Source organism: Akanthomyces muscarius, chromosome 1 (assembly GCF_028009165.1).
Source record: "Akanthomyces muscarius strain Ve6 chromosome 1, whole genome shotgun sequence".
Taxonomy (NCBI): Eukaryota; Fungi; Ascomycota; class Sordariomycetes; order Hypocreales; family Cordycipitaceae; genus Akanthomyces; species Akanthomyces muscarius.
This window is the reverse complement of record NC_079241.1, coordinates 5,959,211-5,971,840: the sequence shown is the minus strand read 5'-3', so window position 1 is coordinate 5,971,840 and position 12,630 is coordinate 5,959,211. Positions and strand designations below refer to the sequence as shown.

Sequence of the window (12,630 nt, the reverse complement as noted above, 5' to 3'; positions counted from 1 at the left end):
AGCTGGCTCTAAAACAGCGCCCCATTGCTCTCTCAACACCGACCTCTAGCCTCACTTGGAGCCTGAAATCCTATACTCCGTCTTTGGGCTCCCTCGCCAATTCAGCATTGATACCTCCCGGACGCTTCTGGTCCTGTTGTACCGGCCTACGAGACTGCTCTCTTGCTCCTACCCCCTGGGCCCCCCTTGGACCTCCCATTCCATTTGACCAACCCCGGCGAACAACTACGACAGCGACGCAATCATGGCCGCCGCAAGCCACATGCACAACCTCACGACGCTGATCAAGCGGTAAGCACTCTCCAGAGACCGTCAAATTATGCACAACTCCTCGCTTCTGGCCACAGCGTCCGCAGCTAGTCGTAGCGATGGGCTCTCCGCTAACAGCCTCTCACCCGTCCCAGACTCGAAGCGGCCACCTCGCGCCTCGAAGACATTGCCACGTCGACCGAGATCCCCAAGGATGTCGGCGCCCTCGCCGCGCCTACCTCGTCCTCCGCCGCGCTGACACCCGATGCCTCGACTACCACGACGCCCCGATCCGCGCCGCCGCCGCCGCCGCCGCAGCAGCAGCCCGTCGCCGAGGAGCTGCCCGAATCCATTGAGGACTTTGACGCCTTTGTCGACACGACCGTCGCCGACTATGTGAACCGCAGCAACGAGATCGGAGGCCTCGTCGCCAAGCAGGCCGCCGACGTCATGGCCGGCTTCAAGGCCCAGCGCAAGTTCCTCCTCATCACCACAAAGTCCGTCAAGCCCGACCTGCAGGGCGCCGACATGGCCCTGTACCAGGACCTGCTCAAGCCCATCAACGACTCGCTCATGGCCGTCACCGAGCTCAAGGAGGCCAACCGCTCTGACGCCATGTACACGCAGCTCAGCGCCGTCGCCGACGGCATCATGGTCCTCGCCTGGGTCACCGTCAGCCACAAGCCCTTTACCCACGTCGAAGAGTTTCTCGGATCCGCCCAATTCTTTGGCAACCGCGTTATCAAGGAGCACAAGGACAAGTATGACTCCCGCGCACCATTGCATGCTGCGCAATGCATGCTAACAGATACGTGTTAGGGACCCGAAGCAGGTCGAATGGATCCAGTCCTTCTATCAAATATTCAAGCAGCTCCGCGACTACGTCAAGCAGTACTTTGCCAGTGGCATTCCTTGGAACCCCAAGGGCGAGCCCGCCGCTGCCGTCATCAAGGCCCTCGACTCGGCCCCCAGCGCCGGTGCGCCTGCACCCCCAGCTCCCTCTGCTGGCGGTCCTCCTCCTCCCCCGCCTCCCCCGCCACCTGGCCCTGCGCCGGTTCTCGACATCAAGGCCGAGGATGCCGCGCCGGCCGCGCCGGCCGCGTCCAGTGGCGGTCTCGGAGCCGTCTTCTCCGAGCTCAACAAGGGCGATGCCGTCACCAAGGGCCTGCGCAAGGTCGACAAGTCCCAGATGACGCACAAGAACCCCTCGTTGCGCACCAACACCAGCGTGCCCGCCGCCAACGACCGCCCCAAGAGCCCTGCCCCGGGCAAGAAGCCCAAGCCCGAGAGCATGCGCATGAAGAAGCCCTCCAAGAAGGTGCTTGAAGGCAACAAATGGATCATCGTAGGTGCTCCTCGTCTCGGTTCGATGTACTCGTGTTTTTTCTCCCTCTTCTTTAGATTAACAAAATCGTGTCACTGTCTCTAGGAAAACTACGAAAGGGAAGCTGCGCCGATTGAGATCCAGGCCGAGCTCAACCACTCGGTCCTCATCAGCCGGTGCAACAACACGGCCATCATCGTCCGCGGCAAGGCCAACCAGGTGACGGTCGAGAACTCGAGCCGGCTCTCGCTCGTCGTCGACACGCTCGTGTCCACGGTCGACGTGGTCAAGGCGCAAAACTTTGCCCTGCAGGTGCTCGGCACCATCCCGACCGTCATGATGGACCAGGTCGACGGCGCGCAAATCTACTTTAGCAAGGAGAGCACCGCCACGCAAATCTTCCACAGCAAGTCGGACGGCATCAACCTCAACGTCATTGCCGGCGCCGACGACGACTACAGGGAGGTGCCGCTGCCGTCGCAGATGTGCACGTACTACGACGCCGACAAGGGCGAGCTGGTCAATGAGATTGTGGCCCATGCTGGCTAAAAAAACAAAAACAAAAAAAAAAACAAAGACTGAGCAAACTCTCACGTGGGAAGAGGTTGTACTGAGAAATCTGTCGGTCTGTTGTTGGGGAGCGTCATGTAAGAATAGGTAGATGGAGCGGGCGGAAGAGGGGGGGTGGGGGAGCATGCGACTGAATCTTGTAGTATACATTATTCAAAAAGCCTTAGCCATGAAATGTCATGTTTTTTTTACACCGATCTGCCCATAAAATCGACGTAGAATATCGGCGCTAATGTTTTTTCTTGTTCTCCTACTTTGCTTTCTATCAAACAAAAAGATATAGAATACAACGAGACGACACCAGCATCCTGTGCCAGCGCGCCACCACGTCTATCCAACAATTGGTGCGGCGGCACTAGAGGACATAACTGAGCTTTCTTCTCTCTCTTTCCTCTCAACATCACATGCGTACTTCTTTTTTTCTTCTCCGTCTAATGTTCGCATAGCACAGCGGCGGGGAAGAGAACCAGGCTCAACCAGAAAGAAAACAAAACAGGGCCTGTCCGTCCGCTCTCTTGGAATCATGATGCAAAGTTCTATGCTTGGAGAAAATGTAAAGGAAATAAACGGAAATAACAAAAAAAAAAAAAGAAAACAAACCCCGGGCAAAGACGAACGGGGCGGTTGGACGAGGAACAATTCGTGCGAGTTTGTAGTTTACAGCTTGGCCTTGGGAGCCTCGAGGGTGGGGACGAGGAGCTCGCGCATGTCGCCGGCGGCCTCGTTGAGGTAGTAGCTCATGCGGTCGCTGCCGAGGCCCTTGGAGACGACGTTGAAGTTGATGCTGTCCTCGTTGATCATGTAGGCGATGCCGAATCCTCCATCAATGACCTGGCTCCATCCGTAGCCGTTGAAGTACTCGGAGCTCAGCTGCGAGGAGGAAATGTACCAAGAGCTCGAGTAGGCGAAAGCAGCATCCTTGTAGATGGCGGGGACCTCCTGACCGGGCTCGAGCAGCTTCTTGAGGCCAAAGAGGTGGCGGTCGACGCCCTTGCCGTCCGAGGCGGCGGTGATGTACTCGAGGTGGCCCTTGATGGCCTTGTGGAAGAGCTCGACCCGGGTCTTGTCGTCGACCGAGGCGTCGGCCATGGCCTTGCACCAGTTGGACGATTCCTCGGAGAGGGTGCGGCACGTCTCGGTGCGGCCGAGCTGGAAGCGGCGCGTCGCGGCCGACTCGTACGTGGGGCGGTTCTTGCCGTACATCTTAAAGTAGGCGAGCTGAATGAGCATCTGGACGTAGGCGTCCGGGGAGCACTTGAACTTCTTGATGAGGCCCTTGCCGTAGCCCTGGTAGGCCTGGACGGCAAGCTGGTGCTCGCCGATGACGCGCTTGAAGTCGGCGACGGCGCGGTCAATCTCGGCCTGGACGGCCTGGGTGACCTCGAAGCGGAGAACCTGGGGTTCGGGCAGGTCGGAGCGGACGGGAGCCTCGGAGAGGTCGAGCTTGTTGTTGAAGATGAGGTCGCCGACGTAGTCGTTGAGGCGGTGGGTCGGGGTGCCGTCCATCATGGAGTGCTCGCCCATGAAGCCCGAGGTGCCGTTGTCGTTGACGATGAACTGGAGGGGCTTGTCGTACCAGCGGTTGGCGCCGTCGCCGTGCCAGTAGGCGTGCGCGCGCTCCTCGAGGGTGACAGGGGCGGCGTCGTCGAGGCAGACGACAAAGGACGAGCCCTCGATGGCCTCGAGGACGGCCTTATTCTTGGGGCTGGCGTCGAGGAGGACGGCGCGGGCGTCGGTCCAGACGTCGCGGTTCTCCGAGGTCAGGGCGCCGACGGGGGCGACGTACTGGGCCGTCTCGTAGACGCGGCGGAACTGCTGCTCGAGCTCCGAGGGGTTGAGCTGCTTGCCGTTGACCTCGTGGAGGACCTTGAAGAACTGGTTCTTGCGGATGACGAGGATGTGCTTGTTGGCGTCAGCCGAGTACTTTTGCGGGTAATCGGCGGGCTTGGCGGCGACGCGGGAGCAGTTGAACATCCACTTGTAGCTGTCCATGCAGATAGGCAGCTTCTTCATGTACTCGGGCTCGAGGGAGCCCTCGTCGACCATCTTCTTGAACTCGAGGACGGCCGAGGAGATGGCGGCGGCGCGCTTGGCGGGGTCGCGACGCTTGCGGTCGTCGCGGTGCGAGTAGAAGTAGCTCACGTAGGGCACGACGGGGTCGCGGTAGGTGAGGTAGGCGGCATCGTTCCACCACTCATAGATCCAGTTCTTGGTCTTGGAGTCGGCGGCCTTGGCCTGCAGCTTCTCCTGCAGCTTGCTGCCGACGCCGCCGGGCTGGACAAACTCCTGGACGGCGGCCTCGGTGTTCTTGAGCTCGGCGGGGGTCAGCAGTGGGCGCAGGCTCTTGAGGTATCTGCTGGCCGTCTCCTCGAGCGTCGGGACGGGCAGGCGGGGCAGCGAGTCTTGGAATCGCAGCATGGCACCCTTGGAGGCGTCCTCGACGTAGCCTGCGAGTAGACGTTAGTAACATTGGCGAGTGTTGGGCAATATTATTGTCATTGGACATACCTTGCGGCAAAGTGTGCTTTCCTCGGGCCATTGTGAGAGTCTGTTTAGTGTGCGCAATATCGCGGTCAGCAGCTGACATGGAACGGGAAGCGAGCGGTGATGGTGAGCGCGGCGACTGGCGATTCTTGTCTGCGTTTCAACAAGCTATTGCGAAAGCAATTTGGTCAAACTTGCAAAACTGCAGTTGAACTAAAGTTTGGGGGGCTCGATTCGCAGATAGCCGAACGGGACGGTCGCGCGTTCGGCGGGCAGAGAGGCAGAGGAGGGTGAGATGGCTGTACGAACCGTAGGTGTAGTGGCTAGTCTGCGGAAGCTGTTCCTCAATCCTTGGTTGCGGATAGACGTCAACATGGCCAATGGCTTTCACGTGTTGCAGAAAGGAAGAGAGAAGACGAAGGTGAGGTGTGGTGGCCTAGCTTGGGGACGGGAGGGATTTCAATCTCGTGCAAATCGCCTGTGACGGAGAGTTTGAACCTGGGCTGGCTGGCTACCATGCTCTCAGTAAAGCCGGGGCGAGCGAGCCGAGCCACATGCCTGGCAGGCCACAGTGGGTGGTCGTGGCCGTCTCTGTGTCTCTCTCTGGCTCTTTTTAGCGGGCGATTGGCCCGTGGCTGCCGGGGAGACCCATCTGCTTGGACCGGCCAGCTCCATGACAGCCGAGGTCAACTGGCGGTTCCGGGTTTCAGGGTACCTGAGTGCTGGCCTCGTTCCGCCGCTGACCCTGTGTACCCCAAGACAGAGACCAGGCAGCCAGTCCACTGTAGGTACAGAGACAAGCGACACCACCGAGGCCCAGCGCCTGTTACAGGCACTCATCCCACCAAACGCCCCCCATCATTCCCCCCAGAACTGCCCCGTAGCCTCCCCCGTAGGGCCCCGGCGTGCTCCGCAGTAACAATCCACTTCCTCTGGCCCGAACACCACTTGAACCACTTGACCACCGACCACCGACCACCACCACCACCAGACAGCCGACATGTTCCAGAAAACACCTCAAGACAAACATCTCCACTGAACACACGAATGTCCCAATCGCATGTACGGATAGGCAATGCCATTACCTCATATCTTATTAAACACGCTCAGCCGACTCGACCGTTGCCCTCACTCCGCAATCCCCTGCCACCATCACCATCTCATCTCGCGCTAGCCTCCATCCCCATCCCCATCATGACCACGTACGGACTTTTGCTCTCCTGGCCCATCTCTCCGGTCGGCCCTCCATTGTTTGCCTTCCCCAGTATAACTAATAGGTCGGCGTCGCAATCCGTATTTCACACGCTCAATGCAGACATACTGCTGGGTGTAACAAACTTGGTGAGCCAGCTGCGCTGACCTGACATCTGTGAATCATTCACAAGCAGCCATTCCAATTCACACGCGACAAGCAACCAACCAAGCAGCTTTTAGCAAAACAAAGTTCATGTCATTGAGCCCAGAAACTCCAAAACCAGTACTACTACATGTAAAATAAACAAGCTTACGCGCCGTTGCGGCTCACTCTCTGCCAATCTTTCCTCTGACCACTCAGCAGCATTATCCTGTCGCTGCCCAATATTTGTACCAATCTTCCTTTTGCTTCCACGCGATCCTAGCGAAATCTCCTACTCTCCAATACCCTGTAAATCCAGACGCCGCTCTTTGGTATTATTTTTTATGTCATACTTATTACGCCTCGAATGACTTGACTGCGCCCTCCGCGCTCGGGGGCTGCATACCGGCCCCGGCCGGCACCGCCTGGAATCCAAGCGAGTCGCCGTCCCGCATGGCGTCTTGCGCCAGGCGTGCAGCCTGCTCGCCCCCGGCTTCCGCCGCCGCCTGCAGGCCGTCCTGCACCTCCCGCACACGCTTACGGAACGCAAGGCGGTCCAAAAATAGTTGTTGACGGCCCCGCTCAAGCTCTCGGCGCTCCTCACGGAGAACAGCCTCCAGCTCGCCAAAGTATTGGAGCTTCAGTTCCAGCTTCTGCAGCATGACGTTGGTCGCCGCAGAGATCAGGCGCGTCATCTCACGCTCCTCGTGGGAAGCAAACGCGGCCGCGCGAGCTCCCATCGAAGCCAGCGGGATAGATGCCAACTCGGCGCTCTTCGACTGCTTGGTGCTGGGGTCCTCCTTACGGACGTCCAGATCCATCGACTCGTTCTTCTCCTTGTCGTCTCCAGCCTCGGCACTGCCGCCGTTGGTGGCAGTCTTGCTTCCATCCAGCTGCTTGCGAAGATTGCGCTTCAGGGCTTCCGCAGACTTGTTGGCAGCGGCAGCAGTGCTGGCGGGATCAGCAAGGCTCGCGAGGAAGCCAACAACCGACATGACGGGGTTGTCCACTTGGCTGAAAGGTAGCTGGCCACCCTGGGATCCTAGCAGAGAGAGGCCAGATGGGGCATTTGGTTGTGTCTCCGCGTCAAGGTACTTCTCCTCAATGTCCAGCTGCAGGAACTGCAGCACGCACTCCTCTCTTGTACGTGTGCCAACATGCTCGGCAATCTCACCCCAGTCATCATCGAATCGCTCGAGTCCCTCAAGGAGCCTCAAGGTCTCAGCGTCGGTCCAGGGAGCATCGCGGTCAACGGTCGCAGTGTACGTAGGGTTCTCAACCTTGGCATACATGCTAGCGGTGTGGTTGGCGGGCAGACGGCCCTCGGTGAAGCAGCTGGGGCACAGATCAAACTTGCCCTTTGTACTGGCATCTGTCTGGTTGCTATGGTAGTAGACGCGAGTGCAGTCGTTGCCACACTGGTGGCAATTGACCTTGGCGATCGGGGTCTTGGTGAGGTCGGGCGAGCCAGTCACACCGTTTGTGGCAGCAGATTCGCCGTTCGCACCAGATTCAATCTTACTGACGGTGGTTCCCTTGGCGTTGGCTTCGTAGATGTTGCGTCCGATCTCCAGGTTGAGGTCGCCCTTGGAGGGTGCGGCCGCGGTTGCCTTGCTTTCAGTGTCGGCATTCTTCTTGCCCTCGAGCACAATAGGATCAGCAGACGGCTGCCAGGGTTGCAGACCGCGAGGCGTGTCGCAGATAATCTTGAAATGGCCAGTAAAAGGCGGGCCCACAGGTGATGGGCGCTGCTCGGCATCGACCTGATATCTCAGTCAGCTACACGCTCATAGAATAAATAGGTCAAGAGTAAATCGTACCTGGTAATTGATCAAACCCCACTGCTCGAGGAAAGCATGCACACGCATAATGGCGCAAACATCACCTGCCAAGTTTCTGCGGCAGGCAGTGACGGTGAGGTATTCGACAGGGTTGAGGCGGTAGGTGTTGATCATAAAATCGCGGTAGTCTTTATACACAGCCGGGGTTTTGCTTCGGTTGCGGTTGTTGAAGAACTCGGACATGGCCTTGCGCTCAATCTCGTGGATGGCGTTCATGTCGAACCAGGTCGAGTAGCTGGGGAGAACGATGGCATGAGCCTGCGAGATGAGGTGATCGCGAGCCGCGGACTCGATAGTCTCCTTTGACTTGGTCTCTTGACCTTCAGTTTCGGCAGCACCAGCACCAGTCTCACCCCCTTCCTTGGCCTCTGTTGGCGCGTCGCCCATCTCTTCGTCGGGCTGGGCGGTGGTGGCAGCGGCCGGGGCTACAGGCGCATCAAGCGGGTTCTCGGACGCGGCGGCAGGGTTGGGCGTGGAGCTATCTTGCTTAATGGTTGCTTCTTGCGCGCCGGTTTCCGACATTTGCACGTCGGCTAGATGACGTTAGTTTGATGCCGTGTGGGTATAGGAGCTTCAGCAGGAGACACGGTACCTTGACCAGCACCTGCAGAGTTCTCTCCTTCCAAAGGAGGTTGTGCAAGAATAGGGTTGCCGTTGGGGGACTCCCCGTTACTGGGAGACCCAAACGCCGCGGCGCCTTCCATGGTTGTGAGATGAAGACGGTTGTCGCAACAAGGGAGCTGTCGTTGCGGGTCGGGGTAGAAGCGAGTAGGCAGGAAAAGTCGCGTCGCGTGGCGTCGACTTTATCTAGAAAAACTCCAACACGGGTGTAAAAGCACAGCGGCGATGCCTCTTTAAGCTGGAATTGCGATTGGCGCTGCGAAATCGATGAGATGCGCAGCCTAGCGTCGCGTCGTGATGGGAAATTTTGGCGCGACGAGATCGTGGTGCATGGCAACGACCGTCCACCTGGCCGCTGCTGGCTGCAAGCAGGGGGAGATTCTGTCACGTGGTTTGTGCACAGAATCTGTCACGTGAACTGGTTCGAGGTCGTTCTCAACCTGGGCCGTCTCTGGCGTCTCCATTTATTTTTCTGGCGGAAGGACTCGGGTTTGTATGTATAGTCGCACGTGACTCGCCGTTCTCTCCGCCCGGTCGCGGTAGCTGTACGCCCGTCGCTCTCATGCTCGGCCCGCTGCCAGCCGGGCGGCCTTCGACTTAAACAGCTCTTTGGTGACGCCGCCACTGCATCCCCAAGACAAACCCACCACGAGCACTTCGCAATGTTTTCCGCCGCCCGACGAGCTGTGGCCAGGCCTGCCGCGGCAGCCATTGGCCGAGTATCACTCAATGCCTATGCCCACCAGCGTCTGCTCTCTGCTCTTGCGATCCTGGAGCAGCGCGAGGGCCAGCTCAGCGCTGGTTCCTTGAGCGCCGTGACTGCGGCCAAGGCCATTGGCGGCAGCGTCCACGGCTTCCTGGCCGGCGGCAGCGTCAAGAGCGCCGCTGAGCAGGCCGCCAAGGTTGACGGCGTCGAGAAGATTATTATCGTCGACAATGCCGCCTACGAAAAGGTATGCCCATTTTTTTGCATTGGGTAATCGCGGGTTAGGGAAGTTAACAGTCGCGATGCTAGGGCCTCCCCGAGAACTACGCTCCTCTGCTCGTCGAAAACATCAAGAAGGGAGGATACACACACGTCATTGCTGCCAACTCGGCTTTTGCCAAGGGTGTGCTGCCCCGCGTCTCTGCTCTGCTGGACTCGCAACAAATCTCCGACGTCACTTCTATCCAAGACGAAAAGACCTTTGTCCGACCCATCTACGCCGGCAACGCCATTGCTACCGTCGAGTCCTCCGACGCAATCAAGGTCCTGACCGTCCGAGGCACTTCTTTTGCCGCCGCCACCCCTGGCTCCGGCTCTGCTGCCATTGAGGAGGGTGTTGATCCCAAGGCCGAAGCTACCGCCGAATGGGTATCGGAAGACCTCGCCAAGTCCGATCGCCCTGATCTGTCCACGGCTGGCAAGGTCGTCTCCGGCGGCCGCGGTCTCAAGTCCAAGGAAGAGTTTGACAGAATTATGCTGCCCCTCGCCGACGCTCTCGGCGCCGCCGTTGGTGCTTCGCGCGCCGCTGTCGACAGTGGCTACGCCGACAACAGTCTCCAGGTTGGCCAGACTGGCAAGGTCGTTGCCCCCGAGATGTACCTCGCTGTCGGTATCTCTGGCGCCATCCAGCATCTTGCTGGTATGAAGGACAGCAAGGTTATTGCTGCCATTAACAAGGATGCCGATGCCCCCATCTTCCAGGTTGCCGATGTTGGCCTGGTTGGAGATCTGTTTGAGAAGGTGCCTGAGCTTACTGAGAAGGTGAAGAGCTCGTAGATTTTATATGATACAGCAATGTAAAAGCGTTTTATGATACAATAAATTTTCCTTCCTGTTCAGTTGATGACGGATAGCATTTGCGTCACGCTTGTGAACTTTTCCCTCTCCTTGCCCTTGGAGCTGCCCTTTTCCTTTTCCACTTTGTTTATTTGTCGCCAGCTATCCCAACTGATGGCCTTGTCTGCGTTGACAGTACCAGCCTCGCCGCGTATACCTTCCCAACCAGCGGCTGTGTTTCTGGATTGCAGGAACGCTGCGCCAGTGAGCCAGTCACTGGCAATCGCATCGCCAGTGGCAAATGCGTCATTCATGGTAGACGCAATAACGCCTGTCGGACCAAGCTTGACCCATCCAGCACAGTAGAGGCCAGAGACCTGCTGTCTGACTCTTTCAGCATCGTCGTTTGAGACAAGGCGCGTGACGCGACCGTGTCCGTCATTGTCAACTATGCCACGGCACACGTCAAATTGAATTCCTGCTTCCGCAAAGCCGTCCAGTGCCGTGGACTTGTAGCCAACAGAGCGAAATACTACATCGGACGGCAGAATGACTGTCTCGCTGCCTGTAGTGACTTGGGACCTGGGATCAAATGGGGAATGCAGTGAAGTGGTGTCAAATTCAGTGCTGGCGACCCGAGTAGCGTCTTCTGTGTGTGCCAAAAAGTGCTTCGGCGCCAGACAGCTATCGAGAGACCAAGACAGCGGCGTATCGTCGGGTTTTGTTGTCGTGCCCTTGACGACAACCTCCACCAGTCGCTTTTGAGCCCTGGGGAGCGACTTGAGGTCTTCGGGTATAAGCTCTCTGTTCACGGGATGAAAGGCAACTTTTGGTAGCTTCATAAGCTCGCGCACTTCCTTTATTGTGAATGCTGCCTGTGAAAATTGTTAACTTGGTAAGTCGCTCCGTCAGCAACGCCTGTGCATACCTGCATCGGGCCTCGGCGCCCGACAACATGCACTCTCTTGATCTTGCTTCGCGCTAGTTGCTCGAGGGCATGTTGTGTAATGTCTGTTTTTCGAAGCACATCGACATCTTCCAGCAGCATTCGCGCTACGTCAAGTGCGACATTGCCTTGGCCAATGACGACGGCTTCGTCACCGCTGAGATCTGGCTCCAGACTGGCGCAGTCTGGCAGACCATTGTACCACCCGACAAATTGCCTAGCAGAGTAGATGCCTTTGAGGGTAGACTCTCCCGGAATCCCCAGCTTCTTATCTTCGGAAGCTCCATAGGCGAGCAATACCGAGTCGTAGTTGCGCAGGAGCTGCTGAAGCTCGATGCGACACTGGTCTGGCGAGGATGGCTCCGAAGTTGACCCCACGGCGACATTGCCGAGAAATCGGAAATTCGGAGACGAAGCAATTTCTTCGAATTTATCCTGACAGTTCTGCAGCGGTACGTAAGTATTCTGCATAGAGCAAATGTCTGCGCTGCATACTCATCGGACAGGACTCACTTTGACTTCTGGATGATCTGGGGCTACGCCATGACGCACCAGGCCGAATGGCACGGGCAAGGCCTCGTACATGTCGACTTGCACATTTGGAATCTTGTTCATGACTCTATATGCCGTGTAGAACCCAGCCGGGCCGGATCCTACTACAGCGAGTCGAAAGGGAGCGGCGGCCGACCGCGGCGCCAGGCTGGAGGCATATCGGTGCAGCACACAACAGCGATAGCAAAGGCGCGCAGGGCGCCATATTCGCTTCGCATTCATCATGATGAGCTTACAATTGGCAGCTTCATCATTGGAAGATGCAGTTTGGTTTTTTCATTACTCGCACGAGCGCGGATTTAATCGGCTCGTCCCGAAGAACCGGAGACGCAGGTTGCACATTATGTAAGCCAACTTGCCGCTGTGGACACTATTTTACAGGGGACGCTGTAGGGGTGATTGTCAGTACTCGAGATTGAGGATGCAATATGTGTTTCCTGATTTCGTTTTTCTTTTGCTGATTACTCGTTTCACGACTTGGAAACACATTCCGGCGGTTGCATTTCATCCTCCAGTGGAAAATGTATTGCATTTGAGCTTTCAGCCCCGGCCGAGATTGTCGGTCATAAATGCAGTACAGGCTTGGACTGCGCTCCGAGAGGATTGAGGATAGACGGAGCAAGTCTGCGAGTAGAGCGCGAGACGAAATACGAGACGGTCTGGATTACAAAGTACCAGTACCGCATATCGATTCGAATACTAATTGTAGTTTGGGCTCTGATACCCGGCACTAATAAAAGCTCGGCCGCCGGCAAGCCGGTCCAGAGACGAGACCCAGCGGTCCACCAGAGCTCCGGTGGCCGCAAAAGGCTACCGTTGCTGTGGTAACGGCCACCACGACAACCGCCCGCCGCAAGCCATGGCACGACAAAAGAACAATGCTTGCACGTATGACGCTTTGACAAGGAAACGGCTGCTGAATGGTCCACCTGAGCGGCTGACAAG

General features: G+C 57.7%; 5 protein-coding genes across 5 annotated transcripts; 2 read left to right on the top strand and 3 right to left on the bottom strand.

The window, feature by feature from the left end:
* Nucleotides 1-244: 244 nt before the first annotated feature.
* Nucleotides 245-2,122, top strand: LMH87_007017 (uncharacterized protein; the record flags this gene model as incomplete). The annotated part of the gene is made up of 4 exons (XM_056192040.1): nucleotides 245-291; nucleotides 405-1,010; nucleotides 1,069-1,594; nucleotides 1,679-2,122. The coding sequence occupies 4 exons, from the start codon at nucleotides 245-247 to the stop codon at nucleotides 2,120-2,122; spliced, it is 1,623 nt and encodes a 540-aa protein (XP_056060298.1).
* A 678-nt stretch (nucleotides 2,123-2,800) lies between these two features.
* On the bottom strand, nucleotides 2,801-5,002 carry LMH87_007016 (uncharacterized protein; the record flags this gene model as incomplete). The annotated part of the gene is made up of 3 exons (XM_056192039.1): nucleotides 2,801-4,590; nucleotides 4,652-4,691; nucleotides 4,937-5,002. The coding sequence occupies 3 exons, from the start codon at nucleotides 5,000-5,002 to the stop codon at nucleotides 2,801-2,803; spliced, it is 1,896 nt and encodes a 631-aa protein (XP_056060297.1).
* A 1,317-nt stretch (nucleotides 5,003-6,319) lies between these two features.
* On the bottom strand, nucleotides 6,320-8,508 carry LMH87_007015 (uncharacterized protein; the record flags this gene model as incomplete). The annotated part of the gene is made up of 3 exons (XM_056192038.1): nucleotides 6,320-7,726; nucleotides 7,784-8,337; nucleotides 8,397-8,508. 3 exons carry the CDS (start codon nucleotides 8,506-8,508, stop codon nucleotides 6,320-6,322), a joined length of 2,073 nt encoding a protein of 690 aa, XP_056060296.1.
* A 579-nt stretch (nucleotides 8,509-9,087) lies between these two features.
* Nucleotides 9,088-10,187, top strand: LMH87_007014 (uncharacterized protein; the record flags this gene model as incomplete). The annotated part of the gene is made up of 2 exons (XM_056192037.1): nucleotides 9,088-9,378; nucleotides 9,441-10,187. 2 exons carry the CDS (start codon nucleotides 9,088-9,090, stop codon nucleotides 10,185-10,187), a joined length of 1,038 nt encoding a protein of 345 aa, XP_056060295.1.
* Nucleotides 10,188-10,246: 59 nt separating this feature from the next.
* On the bottom strand, nucleotides 10,247-11,748 carry LMH87_007013 (uncharacterized protein; the record flags this gene model as incomplete). Its single annotated transcript, XM_056192036.1, has 3 exons — nucleotides 10,247-11,062; nucleotides 11,116-11,577; nucleotides 11,647-11,748. 3 exons carry the CDS (start codon nucleotides 11,746-11,748, stop codon nucleotides 10,247-10,249), a joined length of 1,380 nt encoding a protein of 459 aa, XP_056060294.1.
* Between the last annotated feature and the right edge of the window lie 882 nt (nucleotides 11,749-12,630).